Source organism: Lipophrys pholis (assembly GCF_963383615.2).
Source record: "Lipophrys pholis genome assembly, chromosome: 1".
Taxonomy (NCBI): domain Eukaryota; kingdom Metazoa; phylum Chordata; class Actinopteri; order Blenniiformes; family Blenniidae; genus Lipophrys; species Lipophrys pholis.
The window spans coordinates 26,824,844-26,849,761 of NC_137635.1; the positions used below are offsets into that span (position 1 = coordinate 26,824,844).

Here is a 24,918-nt window from a genome sequence, read left to right on the forward strand (position 1 = left end):
TCAGGAAGCTAAATCATCACTGCACACCATTACAAGTCTTGTTCATGAAATTTTGTTTGATATTTGGAGCCAATTTTGTGTGTGTGTGTGTGTGTGTGTGTGTGTGTGTGTGTGTGTGTGTGTGTGTGTGTGTGTGTGTGTGTGTGTGTGTGTGTGTGTGTAAAGTGGGCACGCCATCCTGCTATTTTTCTTAAAAAACAAAAAGACCCGTGACTGTAAAATTCTTATCGCCTCACTCATCAAACTCCCTCATAAGGTCACTGTAAAAACGACCACAATAACCTGCTGAAGGCAGTCTCCTGTTATTCTTCTGCTGCCTGGTATGAAGAGACGCCGTATCAGATGTTTGCCCCCGTCCTTTGATTTTTGGCTCAGTAATGAGCTCCAGATGTGCAGGGGGATTGAGGCCCATTTTAAAGTGTCATAAACATGTTAATGGCCACTGAAAAACACACAACTTAAACATGCGAGCCGAGCTCAGCAAAACAAGCTGTCTGTCTGGATAATTTGTCTCAGTGGTAACTTCCGTGTTGGATAATGCTCACTTGTTAGCATTCCAGTTGGCGGCTGTTTGCTGGAGGAGCCAGAGGGGAAACACCGCGGCCCACGACTGACTTGCTTGGACGTGCTCCCATGATGGGACTCAGACACACTGCATCTGCAGCGAAATAACTCACACATCATGTTGCTTCAATAACTACAGGCACCTTCGTCTCTTCAAACTCAACTTGTTTTGTCCACTACTGATTGTGACAAAACTGTCACTGTTTACTGTGGTCAGTAAGAGGCTGAAGACTTTCATGGTGCTTCCATTGGTGGTTTTTGGTGCAGTCTGGCCTTCATTTGACATATTTTCATCGTTCATTACAGTGTGAACAATATCTTCTCTTGAATAAACAAACACGGCCACCCAGTGGAGGCCAAGATAAACTCCAAGATCCCCAGCTCAGAGCTGTCCTTTATTGTATAACAGTGTAAAACCTTTTCAATGTATTCAATAGCTGTTATTACTCATGTTTTGAGCTGATGGAAACCTGATTGTGAGCAGCTGAGATTCTGGGCTTTGCTGCTTTAGGACAGTCTGTGTCTCTCAGAGTCAGTTTGCCATGATTGATTGATCTGGATAGGACCAGTGCAGCAACCGAACGGTCCCAAAAACTTCAAGACAGTTTTCTGGCGCACGACTGGAAACTGGGGGGACGAGGAGGGAATAAATCATGAAGCAAGCACTGGAGAAAAAAACAAGACAGAAAACATGGCAGGACCATGCTGCTCCTCCTCCAGGTGGAGCTGATGAGCTCCATGGTGCTTCTGGTTTGGGACCATTTTTTTACTTTCTTATAACAACAAATGAAAGGTGGGATAATGCAGAGAGTCCTGTGGTGGCTGCCCACTCACTGTATATAAGATGGTGCACACTGAGCACAAAGCTTCCAAACATACATGGGGAGTCTGTGGAGCCGTGGAAATTTCCACTGACAAGACTGAGATTGAAAAAAAGTCTAATGGCAGGTACATGGAATAATAAATGTAGTGTTGATTTCTTTTCACCTTTTGACTGAGTCAGAATCCAAATGAAATACAGCGGTTTTACAGCTCCCTCCACAACGCTCCACATTCCCCAGTCTTTCTCCACTTGTGATTCACAGTCTTATAAAAGTGACTTTTAACCTTTCAGTATCATTGCCAATACAGAGGAACATTCACGGTGATACAAATGAAGATAAATGTTAGTCATGGCAGTTGTTGAGGGGGTTTGAGGCCTCCTGCTGTGGAGTTCAGTGATGCTGCAGTCAAAGCCAGCAACCTAAAGTTGCATTAGTCTCTCTTCTCCCTGAGAGGCCAAAGCTTTGTACCAGCATCAGCCTGAAGATAAACTCATAAGATATCAGATTTATTCACACATTGGGAGAGAAAAGTAAAGCGCAAAATTATTTATTTTCCAGATTCCAACAGTTTTTTCCACAGGAGACAGAATAGAAAATGGCTCAAGGTGAGAATTCCACTTATTTTGTCTTTGAAATTTTCCCAGTAATCTTGTCGGTAATATTCAGAAACAAGGAGAATCTTTTGGAACTGATTTGCTCGGTGCCAGTTAGACAGCAGCTCATTCAGTCGGGCTCTTAATTAATCCCAGAGGTGAATCTGGAAATTGAACAAATAACAATTTGCTCTCATATATCAGAGCCACATAAGCTTCTCAGTTAAAGCTTGATTGAGGAGAAAGTTATCTGCATAAAAGACATAAAGTTCACTGAATGTGAAAAGATGAGGAACACACAACATGTGAAGGTTCTCTGACCTCTTCGTCGTGACGACAAGAGTTTGGACCACGGGTCGGCGGCTTGTTCGTGCAGTGATTTTTCTCCTTTAAGTAGTTTGTGCTGTGCAGCAGTGGGGGATTGTAAGTACATGTTGGAACAACAGTGGCCATCATCTCTGTGTCCAGGCCTCTTTGAGGTGGTCAGACATCATGTTTGCACAGATGTGCGTCTCCAAAGTGGACACAACCCCACGCCAGCAGTCCCCTTCCTGTAGCCGCAGCCCCCCCTTGTTCCGGGTAACAGAGCCGAGCCTCGTGACCTGTTTGTTGGGAGGAATCAGGTGGAGATGCCGCTCCAGCTGTGTGACATTTCCCCACGGTGGAAAATGTTGACCTACACATGATGTCCAGTGGCCGAGGACGGCCTGATAAAGACTCTTCTCCTCCAAGTCTTCACGTCTTAGGATTTTAAGAAGGATTCTGTGTGTGAGGAGGTGAGAATGTGTGATGTGACTTATTCATCGGACCGACTGTTACAGTTTTAAAGAGGGGTGGAGCCGATCCGATCCAGTATCGGGATCGGGTTCTGATAATCAATATAATTCACGGATCTGAAATTTCCGATCCAACCTGTGGAGATTTCTGATTCATGAAGCCTCCTGGCCTGCTCTGGCACATACTGCAGTGAGACCAAGGCTAAACTGTGTGATTCACAAGGAATCAGGAACAGAAGTTACTTTTATTGCGACATGGCAGTAATTGTCTTCATTGATAACTTTAAGTTTTGAGATGCCGTCCATCGTTTTGGCCCACAGGCTCAAAGTTTGCCACCCCTGGTAGTTTATAAATATTATCACGAGACACATTCTCCAGTCTGTGTTGTCCCGTCCCAACTCTTTGAAACCATGTTGCAGGAATAATTACCTGCCAACTAAGTATGTTTTTGTCCACGTGTATGTATTTATTGGTTTGTATGTATGTATGCATCGTTTCGCAAAAACTACTGACCCGAATTGCATGAAATCTTCAGGGATAATTTATCATCACCTAAGGACCAAACGATTCGATTTTGAGACTGACCAGCTCCAGGAGAGCTAAGGTATTTCCTCGGTTGTGGACACACTGAGCTCCGCGGTGAGCCGTCATTCAAGGGTTGCAGCACAGAAGCTCCGCAACTTGCGGCTAATATCTCTTGTTCGGCAAGTATCTACAAACACTCGAGTGAGCACATTGACTTGGGTAGTGGCTTATCTGTGTGCCCCCGCTCAGTGTTTCGCAAATTGATGTTGCTATCTGAGAGGCTAGTCATCATCGATATGAGCTAATGGCTAACATGGTAGCGATGCTAACTTGGTTCAACAAACACATGTGGCGTTGGCGAAGGTATGCTCTCTACCGAGTGCCCGTTCCAGTTTAGAATGTGCAGATGTTCTTTAGTAGTTGACTTGTCAGTGTATTCTCTTTCAGCGCCATAGGTCCCAAATTCTCTGGACTTGGTTTTAAAAACCCAGGCGCATTTATCTTTAGTGCTTTGTAGGAAATTCTGATGAACATGTTGAAATACAACATTCACTGCTTTGCTGTTTCAGATAGGACGGGCTGAGTCATGACAGAGAGGGGCTGATGGCTGAGTTGTGTTTTGGTTCCTCTGTCGTCTGGAGAACACATGTGAGCTGTTTTCACCGTTTCGTAGCAGGTCGTCTCTCCACTTCATGAGGCCAAATGTTTTCTCTTCATACTTGGCAGAAGAAAAGCACAGTATGTCCCAGTGCAGGTCTAGTTATGGAAAGAAAAAACATCCAGCATGAGTCGACTTTTAGTCGGAAAAGCTTTGAGTCATTTTTATGAACTCTCTTCTTCAGTTGCACAATACGAGAACAAGAGCTCTTTTCCCAAAATGTGACAATTTCCCAGAAATCAGGGAGGCTTTGTGCTGTGCACTATCGTGATACAGACCTTGTTTCATTTTTACAGGAATTCAGGAGGGAACCGAGTGTACCAAGTGTAAAAATGACTGGGCTTTAAGAGCAGCCATTGGACTCCTCTATGTGCTCTGTGCAGTGCTCACGATCGCAGTGGCTGTGCTCGGATACAAAGGTGAGTCAACACTTCACTTACTGATTTGAAAAGGGCCATGATTAAGTTTTCTGAATTCAGTGGCTGTGACGTGAAGAACAGGACTCCCCCAGAATAAAAGACTCTGCAACTCTGGAATGATAACAAAATCATATTTTATTAAGTTATCATCATCTCAGTTCTCTCAGCGTGTGGCCAATGAAATGTTTACTTGATTTCTTGATGGCTTCATATAATAAAGTCGCAATGAGTAAGAACCTTTTCATTGATGTGATGAAGAAATACAATGAGGTTGTAAAAGTGTAAAAGTCCTTCACTGTCAGTTGTTCGGATACAGAAAAGCTTTAAAATAAATGCTATTTTTAAATTTAAGATGTAAGATTCTTTGATAATATATTTGGAAAAAAACTCTTAAACTTTTCAGATTCGTCTGTTTGTTGTTGTTTTTTTACATATTTTTTCATGAAACAGTCTTTGGACTTGCGACCTCGTCTTGCTGCTCGGGAAGTCAGTGGGTCACACTCTAATAACAGGATTCCTCTGGGCAGAGTTTGGGGCAGCAGCACGAGAAATGGGACATTTTCCTGAAATCACTTTATATTGTTGGGAAAAATCTTGATAAAGTGGAAGTTAAAACTGAATTATTATGTTAAAACACACACTTTTCATTATGTTTATTGACCTTTTAGTGTAAAACAATTAGTGCAATAACAGTTCCAGAATATATGTGATGGCCTAAAGGCTTCTTCAAAGTTTGACAAATCAGAAAGTCTCAATTAAAACGATAACAAAGGACCCGGCGACTTTTCATGGTCATCTGTATGTGTAAGGCCCCGTTTACACGACAACGAATTAGAGTGTATCCGCAAAACTTTCTTCACTTTTGGGGGGGTCCGTTTACATGGCTCCAGTGTTCTGATGCACTGTATCCACAAAGTTTTTAATCCGGCTCTCAAGGTGGAAAGATTCTTTCACGGCACAAATTCCTCCTGCAGAGACTGATGGAGGCTACAGAGCCTGTTACTGCACATCTCTCCCCCTCCCTCCTGCTCATCCAGTTGTAAACAAACATGTACGACCCGTAGTGGTACGACCCGTAGTGGTACGACCCGTAGTGGTACGACCCGTAGTGGTACGACCCGTAGTGGTACGACCCGTAGTGGTACGACCCGTAGTGGTACGACTCGCGGTCCATATTCTAGTTTTATGGTCCAGATCACTAGTTTAATAGTTGAGACTCTCCCTGATATCATCCGATGTGTCATCAGTCCATACGGATGTCAGGTTCTCTCCATTTTCTTCACGTTTATAGTGTTTTGTTCTCTGCACACGTCTCTGTAGTTTCATTACAAAATCAAGCAACAGCTCCCCCCACTGGCCCGGAATACTAACTACATTGTTGTCTCTGTCCGCTGCTGCAGTGGAAACACACTACTTTGTTTTAGCGGATTAGGTGTTGTCACATGAAACGTCATTTAAACAGAGCCTTAGTTTGTTCAGAGTTTTGTGTCTAAATCAGGCAGCAGAAAAGAAGGTAATTCTAATTAGCAGGTTTTCAGACTTTAAGGATCAGAACATTGTTGATGATTCAGTCTTAACAGTCACAGATTATTTGTATTTTGTCTGAATATTAAAAATAATAATTTTGTCTAAATGACTAAAGAGAGTTTTCCTGGTGAAATGAGGAAGTGTCTGTATAAACTTTCAATATAAAGAGAAATGTAAGCATTTGTCACTAACCAAAAATTAAAAAAACAAACCTTTAGCTGATCGCTTTGTCACTTTGTCTTCACCTCTAAATATTTGGTAACATTCACACCATGTTGATGTGGAATTGATGCAACATGAAGTGACCAACATTCACATAAACATCACAGATTTTATATTCACTCTCTTGAAATGACATTTTGCAACCTTTTTTTTTTTCTATTTGAATCTGAAATTAATTTAAATAGAAACAAGGGCTAGAGTGAACCGGTTTCAACAGAGACATGGAACGAAGGATGGATCTTTAAGGATGCTGGCAACTTTAGCTTCACCACAGCCGGGTTGATGATTTCCTCGATCTCGAAAGGACCGATGAATCGAGGCGCCAGCTTGCGAGACTCCACCTGGAGTGGGAGGTCACGGGAGAAGAGCCATACCTTCTGTCCGGAGTGATATGAGGGGTCGGGAGACCTCCGACGGTCAGCCAGTCTCTTGTTGCGAGCCGACGATCGAACCAAGGCGGCCCTAGCCTCCCTCCAAACCCAGACGGCAGCGTCTAAGATGGCCTTGCACTGAGGGCACGGCAACGTCCTCCTCCTGGGTGGGGAACAGGGGGGGTTGGTAACCCAGGGCCACCATAAACGGGGACATACCCGTGGCAGAGCAGGTGAGGGAATTGTGGGCGTACTCCACCCAAGGCAACTGTGAGCTCCAGGAAGATGCCGTCATGCACCGCAGTGCAGTCTCCAGGTCCTGGTTGGTCCTCTCCGTCTGACCATTGGTTTGAGGGTGGTACCCTGAGGAGAGGCTGGGAGATGTTCCAAGAGCTTTACAGAAAGCCTTCCATACCTGGGACGTGAACTGCGGGCCACGGTCAGACACCACATCCAGGGGGATCCCGTGCAGCCGGTAAACATCCTTGACCATCCGATCCGCTGTCTCCATAGCTGAGGGCAATTTTGGGAGAGGGACAAAATGCACAGACTTGGAGAAGCGGTCCACAATAGTCATTATTACCGTGTTCCCTTCGGACGGGGGGAGACCAGTCACAAAGTCAACGGCAATATGGGACCAGGGTCGGCTAGGGATGGGTAATGGATGGAGCAGCCCCGCAGGAGGTTGGTGGGATGCCTTGCTTCGGGCACAGATGGCGCAGGCAGCCACAAAGGTTCGGGTGTCCTGAGACATGGAGGGCCACCAGAACAGTTGTCTCAGGAAGGAAAGGGTTCGTTGAAAACCAGGATGGCAGGTTAATCTGAAAGAGTGCCCCCACTGAAGAACCTTGGACCTCATAGGCTCAGGAACAAAGAGACAGTTAGTCGGACCATTACCCGGATCGTGATGAGTGAGTAGCGCACGTCTGACCTGACTCTCGATGTCCCAGGAAGAGGACGCGACCATGCAGGTGGAGGGGAGGATGTTCTCTGGCTCCGCCTCAGTCTTCTCGACGGTGGTCTGCCCGGACAAGGCGTCAGGCTTTGTGTTTCGGGATCCTGGCCTGTAAGTGAGAGTAAAGTTAAACCGTCCCAGAAACAACGCCCAGCGCGCCTGCCGAGAGTTTAGCCTTTTCGCGGTCTGAAGATAGGAGAGGTTCTTATGGTCCGTCCAGACCACGAACGGTTGGGAAGCACCCTCCAACCAGTGCCTCCACTCCTCCAATGCCAGCACCACCGCCAGCAACTCCCGGTTACCAACATCATAGTTCTGTTCAGCCGTAGTGAGGCGTCTTGAAAAAAAGCCACAGGGGTGCACTATAGAATCCTCGGCACGCTGGGATAATATCGCACCCACGCCAGAGTCCGAGGCATCGACCTCCACAATGAACTGTCTGAGGGGGTCAGGATGGCACAGCACCGGAGCCTGAGTAAACAGTTGTTTCAGTCTACAAAATGCCTGTTCGGCCGCCGGTGTCCACAGAAAAGAGGTTGAGGTGGATGTGAGTTGAGTGAGGGGGGTTGCGACCTTGCTGTAGTTTCTGATGAACCTCCGGTAAAAGTTGGCGAACTGTTTACGGGTCATTGGTCTGGGCCAGACCACCACCGCTTGAACCTTGTCCGGATCCGCCTTCACCTGCCCCCGTTCAATGATGTACCCCAGAAAACTCACGGAGGTCGCATGGAAGACACACTTCTCTGCTTTAACAAACAACCGGTTCTGCAGAAGACGCTGTAGAACTGCTCGAACGTGTAGAACATGCTCCTCCTGGTTGCGAGAGAAGATCAAAATGTCATCCAAGTACACGAAGATGAATCTGTTCACCATGTCCCGCAACACGTCGTTGACCAAGTGCTGGAACACCGCGGGTGCATTTGTGAATCCAAACGGCATCACTAAATACTCGAAGTGCCCGAGGGGAGTCTTAAATGCTGTCTTCCACTCATCACCTTCATGGACCCGAATGAGGTGATAAGCGTTCCGGAGATCCAGCTTGGAAAACACTGTAGCGCCATGGAGCGGCTGAAAGGTGGAGTCCATCAGAGGCAGGGGGTACTTATTCTTCACCGTGATATTGTTGAGACCTCGGAAGTCAATGCATGGCCGTAAGGTATCGTCCTTTTTAGCCACAAAAAAGAACCCGGCGCCCAAGGATGAAGATGAGGGACAGATCAGGCCCGCGGCGAGAGACTCGTGAAAGAAACTTCTACATGGCCTCCCTCTCTGGACGGGACACATTATACAAACGGCTCGAGGGAAGAGGCGCCCCTGGAAGAAGCTCAATGGCACAGTCATATGGTGCTGAGGGGGAAGGGAGGTAGCCCGCTGCTTACTGAACACCTCTCTCAGATGGTGATATTCAGGAGGGACGGTCCCCAGGTCGATCTCCTCCTGGTCTGTGGAGGGGGGATCTCCCGAGCAGGACAGAGCGGGGCACACAGGGACTGCACAGGAGAGTAGAAAACAGATAACTCCCAGTCTCTTAGAATACGAAAAACAAACTGTCATACAAAAAGCTCAAGGGGCCGAGTCAAAGTACCGCGGGGGTAAACGTGACGATCTGGCGATGAGAGCCTGGAAACTCGGTTCCTAAATACTGGCCTCAATCATCTGTTTCAGGTGAGCATCCTCCTCCGTCCGCTCCACCTACGCCCACGCACACAAACAAAAACAAACCCAGCAGTATACACCTGCGAAACGTGACAACAAATGTATTTCAGCATAGTAAGGATGTGCTCTGTACATTCATGACATCAAACATTTATAATCAATCATAGGAAACCTGTTATAATAGACCAAAAAAACCTTTAGTTGTCGTGCGTCCTCCACAGACATCTAAAAGCACATTCATCCAATCGTAGAAGACTTTATTCACACGTCTCTGGGTTCAGCTCTAAGTCAGGACATGGCTTTGCTTTGTAAGTGCTGTCAGGAGTGTTTTCAGGTTTCAAGGTCGGGGTCTGTGGTGGGGTCGAGTCCATGTGATGTGGATGGTTAGGCTCTAATGTCTACCAGATGAGCCCTGGCTTAACAACGTAGAGGAGATTTTATGGCTCGGTAGCAATTTGTTGTTTCGTGAACCACCATTGACTGACAAACTGCTGTGAGAGTCCAGAAGACTTTAAAAAGGAACCACCGTAGGTGTAGTTCTGCTCTGCTTTTCTGTCTCTTACGTTGTTTATGGTCACATAAGCCCCGTGTTAAGTGTTGCTCACAGCATGCCGACAACCAGGAGGTTCAGCCTCATTCAAATGACTGAACAGCTGTAACTGAGGATGCTTTTCCATTATAATGTCGGGAGACTGGAAGTAACAAGTGGTATGTTTATGTTCAAGAGGGAAGGCTAATAGTGCATATATTTTTATTTTATATATGACCTCAACATGCATGCTCCAACTGACTCTTTAAATCATGTTTCTGTGATTCAGCATGTTATTCCTCTGTGTTTTTTTCCAGTTTAGTCACACTGACAGAAAAACAAACATTTGGAAGAGTCATTTCAGAGTAAAGCAGAGGAAAAAGGGGAACCATGGTGCCGTGTGTGGTATTAATTATATGTTTCATGTTGTTTGGTGTCAAAAGTGGAATTTATGAATGAAACTGAGCTCTGTGTGGATCAGCAAATGTATTCTGAAAGGTTTTCAGTTTGTTGAGCTTTAGTAGCTGAGAAATGTTGCTTTACTTGCTTTTCTATGCAGAGGTACGAATGCAACAGCTCCCCCTGCTGATAGGAGGTGGTTTTCAGCACCGTTTCAGTGATGGTCTTATTATCTCTGCAATAATGTTTTCCATGAAACCACAAGATTAATATGTACAGTTGATATTTCCTGACGTTTTCTCTGTCTTTTTCCAGTGGTCCAGAAAATGGACAATGTCACAGCGGGCATGCAGAACTATGGAGGCAAGATTGATGCTGTGGAAAAGGATTTGAGGAAACTAGGTTTGTATTTTCCAGATTAAGTCACAAAACAATGACCTGAAACACTGTTTAACCACAATGACTGTGTCTGAGGATATAGATAGCAAATTCTATCATATAACAAGAACGACTGATGAAGGCAGAACCAGAAGCTTGACTCAGTTCTGCTGACTAAATGAAAAGGCAGCTTGTCTTGTCTCGAATCTTTGAAAACACAATGAAGACGGGTAAAGTCAACAAATATGAAACACAGGCATCATAGAAATTACCATACAATATTTGCATATGCAATCTTTACATATAATATATAATGTGTATACTCATTTTCATTTTCTTTCATTATTAGGGTCAGACCACTGAAAATGCAAGGACCCTATTGGATTTCTTCTGATAATTAGGATCAGAGCCCGAGCAGAGCTTGGAATTGAAGCAATTATGATTATTATTATTTTACTTTCTGGTACTGTGCAAACTGCTGCAACTGATGGCCTAATGTTCTTAAACCTGGTGAAACTTTGCACAGAAGTCAGAAGTGGCAAAGAAATGTTAGATTTTATGGTCATTGCACACATGTCTGGTAAAATGACTCCATAACGCCCCTGACATTGTTTTATACATTTGTGACAACTAAACACATTTAACAGGTTTCACCTATGTCCAAGAAACTGTGTAGACTTACAGCTTCCACAAACAGCGCGATTTTCGGCCATCTGAAACCAAAGATCAGATCGTGGGAGAATCGTTCATGAAATCCGTGGTCGCGGCTCAAATTGGTCGGGCTTTGTGGACAGTTCTAGTATGGCCGAGGTATCAGTCGTAAGCCCACAACCACTATCGGACTGTGTCCTATAGTTCGGGGGGTGACAGCGGCAGCTGCGATCATGTCAGCTTTAGCAAACCAATAGAAATGTAGCGGGACATGACGTACATGTTCACAAGTACTTACTTCGAGCTTTCTTTGCAAAGTTGACATCAGCAGTTTGCCCCTCTTTCCGTGCCACAACCGCGCCCAACATGATTGCATAATGACGACAAGTTGGCAGAGATTCAGCTTGTACAGTCTGCGAAAATTATCATTTAAATTCATCTTGTACGGTCATGAAGAGTGTGAAGGCTTTGACGACACCGATGGCCGAAAATCGGTTTGTGGGAGCCTTTATGCCGCACGTTCACCTGCACAAAAATATGACTCTAAATGCAACAGGAAGTCCGCCATTTTGCATTATGCTTCAAACGCGTGAAACACAATCCTCCCGGGGCAGGGGTGGACATTCCTGGTCCTCGAGCTCCGCAGTCCTACATGGTTTCTATGTGTCCTCACATCAAGACAGCTGACAGCAATTATTGACTCGTTATCAAGCTTTCTGCAGAGCCTCATCATGATAACTCAGGAGTGTTTGAGCAGGGAGACATGGAACACATGCAGGACTGCGGCCCTCCAGGACCAGGAATGCCCACCCCTGCCCTAGGGGTAAGTTCTAGAGATCTAAAATCTGGTCAGTATATACAACAGGCCTTCCTGATGAAAACGTATCAGAATGTTACTCGAACCTCAATAAATATCTGATGGTTCGCCATGAAACAGGAAGTGATGTGTAACTCTGCTCCACATGCTGCAATGTCCCTCAAACTTCCCATGTGATGGCACACATTCCTATGCTAATGTCCATTCACCGTCATAACGCCACCTATTGGTAAGAGGAAGTTTAAGGAATTACATTTTTAAATACCATGGCCTCAAACTAGGGCTGTAGTCAAGCCCACCTTTATCGAGTCCAAGACAAGTCCAAGTCGGGGCTTGTCAAGTCCAAGTTCACAAGGTCCAAGTCTCAAATCCAAGTCCGGATGAGATCAAGAGTAAAAAAATATTTTTTCATGACCACAAAATTAGAGAAATTTTATTATTCTCAACTCTTCTTATAGGGCTTTTCCACCCACAATAACCAGGTTCAAGTTCAGGGCCGGTGCCAGGGCCGGTTTTTAAATGAGCACCGCCAAAGAACCGGTTCTTTTTCCACCGTTAATGGAGACAAGTGAGAGCCACGTCATTGCGTCACTCCAAAAAACGTGATACGTCGCTGACAGCGCTCGTAGAAGAACGAGGAGACGGACTGTAACAGTGGTTCGGTCCGGGTCGCTCCATCTAGTCTGACCTGAACCTCGGATGCAGACCAAAGAGCCAGAAAACATTGAGTCTCCTCGTCGCTCTATTGATGTTTTTTCACAACCGTCTTGATTTAGTCCGGAGCCCCGGAGTGGCCATAGAGGGAAATAATAATAATAATAATAATAATAATAATAATAATAATAATAATAATAATACGTGAATGAGCTTGGGTCTTATTTTTCAACATCTCAGCATTACATAGTGAATTTCTGCTCCTTTCACTTAGTGTAGAATGATAGAACGCTGCTCTACTGCCGTTTTCAATGGCAACTTACATAAACACACTGATTAAAGTTTTCTTTCACATGAAGCCATTAAAAGTAGTATGTAGTTTGTTTTTTAGTTGCTGATGAACCAAAAGTACGGCTTCATTACGAAGAAGTTCTGTGGGTAGAAAATAGTGGGGCGTCTCATAGCAGAGCGCCCCCTGCAGCCTCATGCAGACCTCAACCTCATAACGCCATACAAGACATGAAAGTGAAGTTAGTTACAATGATGTCACCATGAAAAGCCTGAAAAAAAACAACAATGGAAAACCTCTTCCAAATGATATATCGACGCAGCTGACTGAGAGCGGAGGAGCTCTGCAGGTCGAGACCCACGGCACCATGATCGCAGATGAAATGATCCCATTCCCTCGTATTATTAACTTCAGGGAGCGACTTATTATATCGTTCCCATGCGTTATTATTTTTTTCTCTATAACCACTCCGGGGCTCCGTGGTAGTTGTAGATTTCAGAAAGCCAGTTCAGCCTCTCTTCCACCTTGTAGGGAGCGATACCTCCAGCGATAACTCCGCCCCCACCTGATGACGTGTCAAGTCCCGCTCTGGCTCCTCTCTGGCTCCTCTCTGGCTCCTCTCTGGCCCAGCAACGATGTGGGGCCGGCTTAGCACCCGTTTAACCCCTGGTAGGCCGGGGCTTTGGCAGTGGAAAGACAAAGGTTTGGTGCTAAATCTGGCCCTGGACCAGAACTAGAACCTGGTTCTTTCCTCACTGTGAATAAAGTGTTGAAAATGTGACAACCTTGCGAGTGCAAATAAACAACAAAAACTTTTTCATTGCTTTATTAAACTATTCACCTCGACATATTTTTTTTTAAAGAAAAGGCATATCTGTTATGTACAGACTTTCTTTTTTTTTCAAGATCCAAGCAGTGTTTACTGATGAAACATTCAACACAAAATACAGTGAAATGTAAAAATATATGTATATATAAATCCTGTATAACCACCTTACTTGGTGGTTTCCTGGGTTCTGGATTGGAGCTTTTTGCGGCCGGTTTTGGTCCACAGGCCTCATGTTTGACTGAAGTAAACTTCACAACAGCTCCGTGCTGCAGGAGGCCGTCCCTCATTAAGGTACGTTAACAGTTAAAACCTCTCTGTGCTTGACTATTTATCTGTTCTCACAGGGTTCCTAGTAAGAGGTTCTACTGTACATATAAGTTAGAAGACTTTCAGCAAGCTGTGAGCTTTCTATTTTTCATAGATTGAGTGTCCAAATGACGTCTGACTGCCATACACTGTCCAGTGAAACGGAGCTGCTGTTACTTAAACTGGGTTTTGCAGCAAAAAAAAAAACTGCCTTTCAGTCTGTTCCACCGAGCCCCCCACCAATCGGAGGACGAGCTGGCGAGTACCAGACCCAGTCTGGGACTTTTGTGAAGGTGGAGACTTGCGGTGGTGGTGGATTTGCGTCAATTCCCAGGTTTAAAAACAGAGTTGGACTCAGTCAAGATGATTAAAATATCCAATGACCGAGTCCGAGTCAATTACTAAGGAGTCAGAGACAAGTCCAAGACGACAAAAACAGCGTCTCACGTCTCTCAACAGCGGCTTTAGTCTGAACTCGAGACCGGACTACAGCCCTGCCTCAAACTTTATGATGTCATCCTTGAAATTGGTGGGGATATGAAGCACATCAGGACACACAAAAATGTCATGACACCCAAAAGCTAAACCCAACAGGAAGTTCGCCCTTTGGCATCAACTGTGAAATTCTTGTGTTGAACTCCTCCTACAGGGTAAATCCAAGAGACCTAGAATTTGGCCTGTATATACAACAGTCTTTCCCGATGTAAAGGGTATCAAAATTCTTCCACAAAAGCCAAAGAGCGTGGCCATAGCAGCACCACCACAATCTCATGGTTCACCATGAAACAGAAAGGGACTCTGCTTCACATGCTGCAATGGGCCTCAACATTTACCTGTTTGACAAATGACCTTCCCTGACCAAACCCCTGTGCCAATATCTATTCACAGAGATTGCGCCACCTGCTGTCAACAGGAAAGAACATGTTTTGACAGACAGATGTTGGTCCTGTAGTGTTCTGTATGCAGCAGACAGACCCCGCATCACGTTTAACCTAGAACTATGGAATTCAGCACACATATGTAGTACCGCATGATGCACAAAAAAGTCTCTTACACATGTTGGAGAAATCCCAGTTTTTTAATCCTTTACATGGTTATAGAATGAAAAATGCCAAAGACTAACTTGAGATTCTTTACTATTTATTAAAATAGCCACATGGTCCACTATAGCCACGTTTCCACAGCACAAAAAGTGTAGCGATGGAACTGTAGAAAGTACGATTAAAATGTAGGTGGGGTTGTGAGCTCTGCAGATATGTGATGTTACAACCATAGTCTCAGCCGGGGTGGCAGATCTGGACCTTATGATCCTCTGTTGTTGTTGTTTACATACTCCACTTTGCACTAGTTGTTTTCTAAACGTAATTTTTTTTTTGCAGCCACAGAGCTGCAGCTGCAACTTCCGTGTTGGTTCTGAGAGAGCGAATGCCGGCCATCCCCGGTGACGTCACCCCAAGGAAGTGCACCAGAGTGCTCCGGCGGCACAAAGCCAATCGGCTCCGGTGCCGTCGCCCACACCGTGGCTCCGTGTCCGCAAACACCGGCAGGTTCCGGAACTCCGGTGTCGGGGAACCAGAGCTCCGGAGCTGGTCAGTGTGTGCGGACACGCGGTGGCCCGTGCAATGGAGCACTGGCTAGCGACGCGACGTGAAGTGACGAGCGGACTCGGTAGTGCACTGGAGCTGCTCCGAGCTGGCCGACGGACGCCCGCGGCTGCCTCCGAGCTCTGATCCCAGTTTGGTTAAGGCTGTAGCGCCTGCTCCCGAGTCCTGGTCTTGGTCCTTGCCTTGCGTCTGCTCTTTCGGGACCAACGTGAAATTTGCGCCGCAAAAAACCCCCAAAAAACAACAACCAGTGCAAAGTTCAAGATGGTGCCCACCGTGGTTGACGTGTTGGCTCGCTCCGCTCTCAAATGCCGGCTTTTTCTTCTTTATTGTGTGTTTTTTGTTTTCACCACAGTGCACAACTCTCGTGAGCCGCTAGCATACAGCCAGACTCTACTGGACAGTGCAAACTCAAAAATGTTTGAGTTTAGTGGATTTTTACCCCCTGAGCCAAAACCCATTGTGCACTCCGAGGGACACCACCAGCAGGTTAAGCTCTGGACCCCAGAGACTGAGGGCACACTCCAGGACTGTTTTGCTAGGACAGACGGATGTATCTAGAGCTGCAGCCACACTGAATGACTCTTCTGTCAGCATACAGGACTATGCTGAGTATGTGACTGGATACATCTGCACCTGTGTTAACAACATTGCACCCACCGTACAAGTCAAGACGTTTTCCAACCCAACCTGGATAAACAGTCAGGTACGACACATACTGCATGCTCGCTCTACTGCATTTACATCTGGCAATGAGAGCGAGTACAAAGCTGCAAAGTAGGAACTGAGGAAGGCCATCACAGCTGCTGCCCTTCACTTTTCCCTCTCCCATCTGGAAAATAAAGACTCCTACATCAGGATGCTCTTTAGTGACTACAGCTCTGCTTTCAACACGGTCATCCCCCACAAGCTCACCCACAAACTGCTTTCCCTTGGACTTCACCCCACCCTTTGTGACTGGCTCTTGGACTTCTTGACTGGCAGACCCCAGACTGTCAGGATTGGGCTCAGGACTTCAGCCAGCATCATCACGAACATTGGCACTCCTAAGGGATGTGTCCTCAGCCCCATCCTCTACACCCTGTTCACCCACGACAGTGTTGCCTCCCATAAGGACAACACCATCCTGAAGTTTGCGGATGACACTGCAGTGATTGGACGTATCACTAGCGGAGATGAAGCAGCCTACAAGAGGGAGGTGTCCAGTCTGGTGACATGGCGTGATGACAACAACCTCACCCTCAACATGGACAAGATGACGGATCTGATAGTGGACATGAGGAAGCAGAGTAGTTCTCATCAGCCACTGTCTATCTGGGAGCTGGAAGTGGAAAGGGTGAGCAGCTTCAAATATCTTGGGGTCCACATCAGTGAGGACCTCACCTGCACCCTCAACACCACACAGCTGGTAAAGAAAGCTCAACAGCGGCTATTCTTCCTGAGGAGGCTGAGGACATTTGGCATGTCCCCAAAGATCCTCAACAACTTCTACAACTGCATTGTTGAGCCCATCCTGACCAGCTGTATCATCGTGTTGCACGGCATTACCACTGTCATGGACCGCAAACGCCTGCAGAGAGTGGTGGAGACCACTGCAGAGATCACCAGGACTCCACTGCCCTCTCTGCAGAGTATCTACAAGCGCAGAGGCCGCAGGACAGCTGCTGCCATCATCAAGGACCCCACTCACCCCCAACACTGACTGTTCACACTTCTACCCCCAGCCCGGAGGTACAGAAGTGTGAAATGCCTCTGTTATCAGACTCCTAAACAGCTGGCAGGAGTCCAATGGACTATTCATGCCCCCCCATAACTCTCATTTACACTGAATTTGCACTTTAGATGCACACATGTACAGTTCACATCTGTCTCATCTACTGCTGACTACCTCGCACGTTTATGTACAGACTGGAGCTTTTTTTATTTCCACCCCTAAATTGTATATTGCATATTTACTTGTATATATCACTTGTATTTTGCACAGTTTTGATGTATAGGTTTATAATTCTACTACTTAAGTTTATTATAGTTTTTTTTTTTATAGTTTTTTAATTATGTGGCGTTCAGTGTGGGTAGCAAAGTAAGAATTTCATTGTACAGGGAAACACGTTTCTTTAATGTACACATGACAATAAACACTTTGAATCTTGAATCTTCAAAGCTGATTATGTTAACAACAGAGGATTCATACAGCTGACATATTAAAACATTGAGGGCATGTAGTAAATCACTGACCAATCAGAAGACGGCTCCTCAAAATCAGACCCTTTCAGTTGTCCTGAGTACCCCAACATAAGGGCGACAGTAAAGCGGCAACCTTTGGAGCGGTTATTTCAGTACCATCCACAATTTTTGCGGTGGAAACCCAAACCGTACCCGATCATCCTGTTCCATCCCTGCACTTTTTGTGGGGTGGAAACGTGACTTATGAACGCAATGAACTCTGCCTGAAACAGAGTCCAATCTACATAACCTGTTCATGCTCCAACGGACCCCAAATATGACATGTTTATTTAGTTGTGGTCCAACGACAGTTTTTGTGCCCAGCCGGGGTGAGGCGGGACAGGTTTTTGCATGGTTCCACCGAAAAAATTGTGGATGGTAAAAAAAAAACAACCTGCGACCACCGGCTCCGATGTTTCCATCACCCCTCCGTTGAGGTACCTAGCACTGAGGAACGGGTCTGTGAGGAGGAGTGACAACGTAGCCGTCTGCTGATTGGTAGTGACGGTTGCCACTCTCGACTCGCCCACAGTATTGCCCGCAATATTTAAATATTTCATCAGCCGTAAACCGTCCCATTGTTGTTGACATACTCCGCTTTGCGGTCACTGGTTGTCTTGTTAATTTGGTATATTGAAATGTTGGCGCGCGACACAACATCCCGGTCTTGCAACAAAGTGCAGACACTCCTCTCAGTAACAGAAGAGGAGTAGATTCAGCGGGAGCTGGACAGCCGCTTCCGTGTTCTTCGCTCGATGCGTTCCCACGTCATTCACAACTCCGCCTACGCCTACATTTTAACCGTACTTTCTGTGGTGGGACCACACGACAGAGTTGGGTCTGGGTGCGCCTTGCTGTACTCTACCCTCCCGCTCCGCCTCACTCCGGCACGTAGATGGAAGATAACATACATCAGGAGTTTTCATTTCCGGGCCTCAAGGGCCAGGTGTCCTGCACATTTTGACCCATTCAACGCTGCTTCCAGTTTTTTGCATCACTGATCCTCACGGACGGTTCCGACCTGCACAAATCCCAGGCATGATTTAATGACTCAATGGTCAAATTTGCATTTTTTATATTGTATCTTGATACAAATACCACAATTACAAATTTTACATCAAATATCTGTTTAAGTCAATCCACCCAAAATTCTATGTGAGCATTCATCCATCCTCTAGTCCCCATGTGTCAAACTCCGGTCCTGAAGGGCTGCAGCCCTGCATGCTTTCCATGTCTCCTTGTTTCAAAACGGCTGATTGCAATCAGTGGCTCATAATCAGGCATCGTGTTGAACTAAGTGATGGCACCATTATGAGAATCAGGTGTGTTAAAGAAGGGACATGTGGACAACATGCTGGGCTGTGGCCCTCCAGGACCTGAGTTTGACAGCCCTGCTAGTCTCTACCCTTTTATCCAACGCTGCACGAATACAGAGACTGCACTCGCTCAAATTCACACCAACTAACCTCAGACACATGTCTGTTTATATGTGGTTGGAAACCAAATAGTGCTCACTAGACCCCTGTGTGGCCCTCTAAATGATCATATTACTAAGAAAATGTTATTGACTTATGATTGAGCAGCATTTCCATGTTGAGGCCACAAGAAATCTTTCCCAGGCTCTTGGCTTCAAACTCAATGCTGCAGTGACTCACATTGTCACTGCACCCGTACGTAACTCTGTTTAAATCACATTTCTTTACTTTGAGTAACAGTTTGTTTTGGTTTGATCTTTCCAGATAACCAGACAGGAGAGAAATCAGGTAACTCCACCAGTGAAATCAAGACCTTCAAGACAGACCTGGAGGCATTGCAGAACCAGCTGAACGACATTGCTGTTAGAACAACCAGTAACCGTGACATACTTGAAGAACTTCGGGTCACAGGAGATGACATGCAGAATGGCCATGTCTCCTTGCAGAGTTTTCTGGAGAGCAACACTGCCTGTCTACGAGGGGTCAATCAGACCCTGGCCTCTTACAGTGGGATGATTGATCACCTCCAAACTGACACCGCACAACTTCAGTCGGAGATCCAGGGACAGGTCAAAAAGCAGAGCCAGAACCAGATTAGCATAAGTGCCCTAAACATTACGCAGACCCAGCAGCGGAGTCTGCTCACCACGCTGCAGAAGACTGTTGAAGATGCAAGTCAGGCGGTTCAGAAGCTGAAAAACGACTATCAGGTTCTGCAGCAAACTGCCCAACAGATGCGAGTTGACACTGAGTGGCTAAAAGAAAAGGTCCAGAACCTTCAAGTGCTGGCAGCTAACAACTCAGCCCTGGCGAGGTCCAACGGAGAAGCTCTCGATGACCTGGGACTTCAGCTCAGTACTCTTGCCAGCCAAATCCAAAACACCTCAGCCGTCAGTGAGGGTCACGACCAAAGATTACGTGAGCTTATGGACCAGCAGAGAGATTATGATAACACCACCTCTTCCAGGTTTGATGAGATGGAAGCACGCTTAGACAGCCAAGAGAATGACATGGACCGCGTGACTGGAAATGTGAGCTTTGCCGCTCAGATTCTTGGTGTCATCAGCTCGGACCTGAACAGCTTGAGGTCCTGTGCTGAGACGGTGATGCGCCACACAGACCTGCTTGTGGGACTGAATATGACTGTGACGGAGGCCCAGGAAGACGGCAGAGAGCTGCGCACCCAGCAGGACGAGTTGGCAGCCAGACTGGATGAGGAGGTCAGCAACCTGTCAATGGTGATGGAGGAGATGAAGCTTATAGACAGCAAGCACTCACAACTCATTACCAACCTCACCATCCTAAGAGGTAAGAAAAAGCTGCACATTTCTCCATGAGCCTCTTTTTTTTTTATTTGGCCTGCACATTCACTCACAGGCAGTCTCATGTGCTTTCATTCTGACTCAGGTCCACCAGGTCCAAAGGGCCCCAAAGGGGACAAAGGTCCGCAGGGACCAGTAGGCCAGTCTGGACCTAAAGGAGATAAAGGAGACAAAGGGTTACAGGGAATGGTGGGACCCAAAGGAGAGAAAGGTTTGGCTGGTCCTCCAGGTATCGCCGGTCCAAAAGGCACAGCTGGAACTCGAGGCCTTCCAGGATTTAAAGGATCGAGAGGACCTGGAGGTCGATCTGGGAACCCTGGAGAGAAAGGAGACCCTGGGTTACCGGGGCTTCCGGGTAGGGATGGACAGCCAGGGATGGCAGGATCACAAGGGTCACAGGGTCCCAGGGGTGCAGCAGGACCCGCAGGTTTAGAGGGGCCTCGTGGGCCTGTTGGACCGATTGGGCCCCCTGGTCCACCAGGTCTACAAGGACTGCCAGCTCAAGTACCTCCAGTAATTATAAAACCAAGTCAGCCCACCCAGCCCACTGTGGTCTCCGAGAAGCCTAAACAATCTGAAACCACAGAGGAAGCACAGGGCTCGGTGTCCCGGCAGGTCAAGATCCCTGCAGCTCCCACCCCATCACTCGGTGAGTCAGTCACTTCTTTATGCAGGTCTTTCTACAAACACTACCTTATGCCATCCAACAAACACCTGCAGTGGTTTTACTTGTGTAATGAGTCACATTGTTTGTATTAACTTTTCCAGGTTGTATGAGTGAGTTCAGGAGGTATGGAAACAGCTGCTATTACTTCTCCTTTGGTGCTCAGACACTCAACTTTGATGAGGCCAACCAGTTTTGTACAAACAAGTCAGCTCATATGCTCATTATTAATGACAATGAGGAACAGGTACATAACAGTCAACACATTTGTACAATTTGTATTGTTTCAAAAAATTTGACAAAGTGAATTCAAATGGTTTTGATGCTCTTTCATCATTAGCAATTCATTAGAAATGCGATCACAGAAAAAGGTTTTTTCTGGCTGGGACTGACTGACAGGGAAGAAGAAAACGTCTGGAAGTGGGTGGATGGGAGTTTACCCATTTATAAGTGAGTGACAAATTTGTGAACGTATCTGTTGATGTCTGACATGATCCCAGCCTCTCGAAATTTAAGTAATTTCCCTTGTGATTGTTCCAGGAAATGGAAGCCAGGTCAGCCTGATAATTGGACCCATGGTCATGAAGACGGCGAGGACTGCGCAGGCCTCGTCCACGGCGCCAACTGGAATGATTTCTACTGCACTGATCGCATCGGTTTCATCTGTGAACGTTCATCTGACTGTCAGTATTTTTACAAGAATAAGTATTGAATATAGGAAATAATACAATCAAACACCAAAAGCAGCACCGCGTTGGACCAGTCCTGTCCCTAACATTACCTTTACAATGTGTGACAGGTAATCGTTTCACAGTATAAGCAAGGCATTTTACTCTATCGGTATATTGCAAATATTCATCATTGGGACAGCAACATTTACAAATACTTTCTGCAAAGGGCAAAGTGACAAATTGCAATGGTGTTTACATGAACTTTGCATTCAAACATCCACTTCATTATTTCAACATTACTGTACATTAAAACCTGGTGACAACAGGACAGAAGTCAGAAGCATAAAAATCAAGAAAAATGACTAAAAACCACAAAATCAATAAGCTGAAACACTGCTGGATTAAACTATGGAAACACGTGTAATTCTTAACACCTGAGAGCAGCATGAGACCCCGTGAGGAGGAGAGGGAGAGATGAGGGGACAATTTATCGTCCAGCAAAATTTATTATCGTGACAGGCCTAACTGAGAGTCATCATATGGTTGTGATAAGGACTGACCTCTAATGCAATGTGTTGGATCTGAGGTCGATCTGACCTCAGATCTGACCTTCAGCCGATTTACACTGCACTTCCTGTTTCATGGCGAAACAAACTTTGTGGCGTGGTCACGGCCACACCCGAAAACTTTTGCGAGAGATTTTGATAACTTTTGCTATTCAACCCCTTTTCTCTCCAAAGAGCCCAAGTTGAAGTAGGTTGGAGTTTCCTCCTGGGATGAGTTCGCTCTAGAAAATTTGTGAAAAAAATTCACCAAAATCCGCCATTTTCCTCCAAATACCCAACTTCCTGCTGAGTTTTCGGTATTGCTGTAAGATAATTTTTTTGTTTGTCTTGGCCTGTTACCTATGTGTGACGATTTTCATAGCTCTCGGTGAAACAGGATTCTGGGGCGACATTTCTCCAATTTTGCAGGTGGCGCCATTGAACCATTTCACAATGTGTAACTCCCTCAAATCATCGAAATTTTCATCGGAGCTGACAAGTATGTAAAGTTTCACAAAAAGTTATGTACGCTAAGGCCCTCAAAAACGCGTCAGTTCGGGTTGACAAATGATAATAATAATAATAATAATAATACTAATAATAATACTAATCCATACGGTTTTAATAGGGTCGGACCCTAATTCCCTCAGATACAATGGGGTCCTTGCACCTTCAGTGCTCAGGCCCTAGTTATCAGCATGTCCAGAGTGAAGGTTGAAACATATCCCGCCAGCCTGATCTCTCCAGACAGGTTGTTCCAAAATAAAAGAGACCGTGAAGAGGAGTCCTGCACTTTGATCATAGGGGATCAGCTCCTTTAATAGTAATTACAACATTTTGATTTCACTTCAAATGTAGAAGGAAAGAAGTTCAGAATGAGGTGATGACATCTGTTAAAACCTGTGAGAAAGGTTTCAATCAGCGTGTCGCCCTCTGTCTGTGTCTCTCTCTCTCTCTCTCTCTCTCTCTCTCTCTCTCTCAGAATTTGTCAGTTTGCTGTAACTGTACATATCAGCTTGTGAGTGTGTCTGCAGTGTAAAACAATGCTGTTCATGTCTGTTCCAGTGGACGTCCCAGTGTATTGACATCTGAGACGATGAGCGAGGTGAGGAGGAGCTGCAGGATCAAACCAACTGAGCCCACCGTTTGTGTTTGTCACATGACGACTGATTTGTCTCTAGTTTAGAGGCAATTTACAACAGAGCCGTCCCATTACTGCAGCATCACTGCATCGCCACCACATCACCGCATCATCACTGCATCATCACTGCATCGTCACCACATCACTGCATCGTCACCACATCACTGCATCATCACTGCATCGTCACCACATCACTGCATCATCACTGCAGCATCACTGCATCATCACCACATAACTGCATCATCACTGCATCATCACTGCATCGTCACCACATCACTGCATCGTCACCACATAACTCAATCATCACTGCATCGTCACTGCATCGTCACCACATCACTGCATCATCACTGCATCATCACTGCATCGTCACCACATCACTGCACCATCACTGCATCATCACTGCATCATCACCACATCACTGCATCGTCACTGCATCGTCACTGCATCGTCACCACATCACTGCATCATCACCACATAACTGCATCATCACTGCATCATCGCTGCATCATCACCACATAACTGCAGCATCACTGCATCGTCACTGCATCATCACTGCATCATCACCGCATCATCAATGTGAAATAAAAGAGATCTCAGCATTATAATGAAGTATTTTGTAAATTGTTTCACAGGCACATAACTGAAGAGAAGGAAGCTCCAACACAAAAGATGAAGAAAACGAGGAGGAGCTCAGAACAGAGGAGACATTTCTGAGCCGCTGTGTTTCATATGAGATATACCTTAACAATATGTCAATGTTTTAGTTAATATAGTCATTGTAAGATCGTTGTCTCATTATGCCAAAACAATGAACTTAAACATGCTTATGATTGCATAATCAGTTGTCGTCATATTATTGACTTTTTATTGACTTTTGTAAAGTAATGTGATTCTTGAGGACTGAGAAGTCGTTTGTAATCTGACTTAAATGACCAAGCTCTGATGGTTTTGACCACAATAAAATGCAAAAGGAACTGTGTGTATTCAATGATTTTATATTCTCTCATGCTGTCGTCAGCTTTTAAACTCTAGATCATATTTTATTTTGCTTTCCTCCATTACCACAACTGTTCAAAAATATTTTTTAGACGTACTTTATAAGTAGTCATGGTTACATCGTAAATCTTATGACATTTAAAAAAAAAAGTAAATTAGTGTAAAAGGCTTTAATGAATATCTGAATTGTTTAGATATTTTATAAATATTCTTGAAAATGATTAGAAAGGACAAATTGGTACATGACGTTATAATCTGACCCAGCATGGATTCATTCAGGTATTATTATTATTATTATTATTATTATTATTATTATTATTATTATTATCATTAT

At 45.4% G+C, this 24,918-nt stretch overlaps 1 protein-coding gene across 1 annotated transcript in view; it reads left to right on the top strand.

Moving 5' to 3' along the window:
- colec12 (collectin sub-family member 12) overlaps positions 1-24,566 on the top strand; it is a 44,426-nt gene extending 19,860 nt beyond the window's left edge. Inside the window, exons 3-11 of the mRNA XM_080477570.1 lie at positions 4,238-4,360; positions 10,335-10,421; positions 19,510-20,553; positions 20,653-21,216; positions 21,336-21,478; positions 21,572-21,681; positions 21,772-21,914; positions 23,513-23,552; positions 24,221-24,566. Of these exons, the coding sequence (XP_080333696.1) occupies positions 4,238-4,360; positions 10,335-10,421; positions 19,510-20,553; positions 20,653-21,216; positions 21,336-21,478; positions 21,572-21,681; positions 21,772-21,914; positions 23,513-23,532 (2,234 nt within the window). The 3' untranslated portion in view covers positions 23,533-23,552; positions 24,221-24,566. The remainder of the gene's footprint in view (positions 1-4,237; positions 4,361-10,334; positions 10,422-19,509; positions 20,554-20,652; positions 21,217-21,335; positions 21,479-21,571; positions 21,682-21,771; positions 21,915-23,512; positions 23,553-24,220) is intronic.
- The last annotated feature ends 352 nt before the right edge of the window (positions 24,567-24,918 follow it).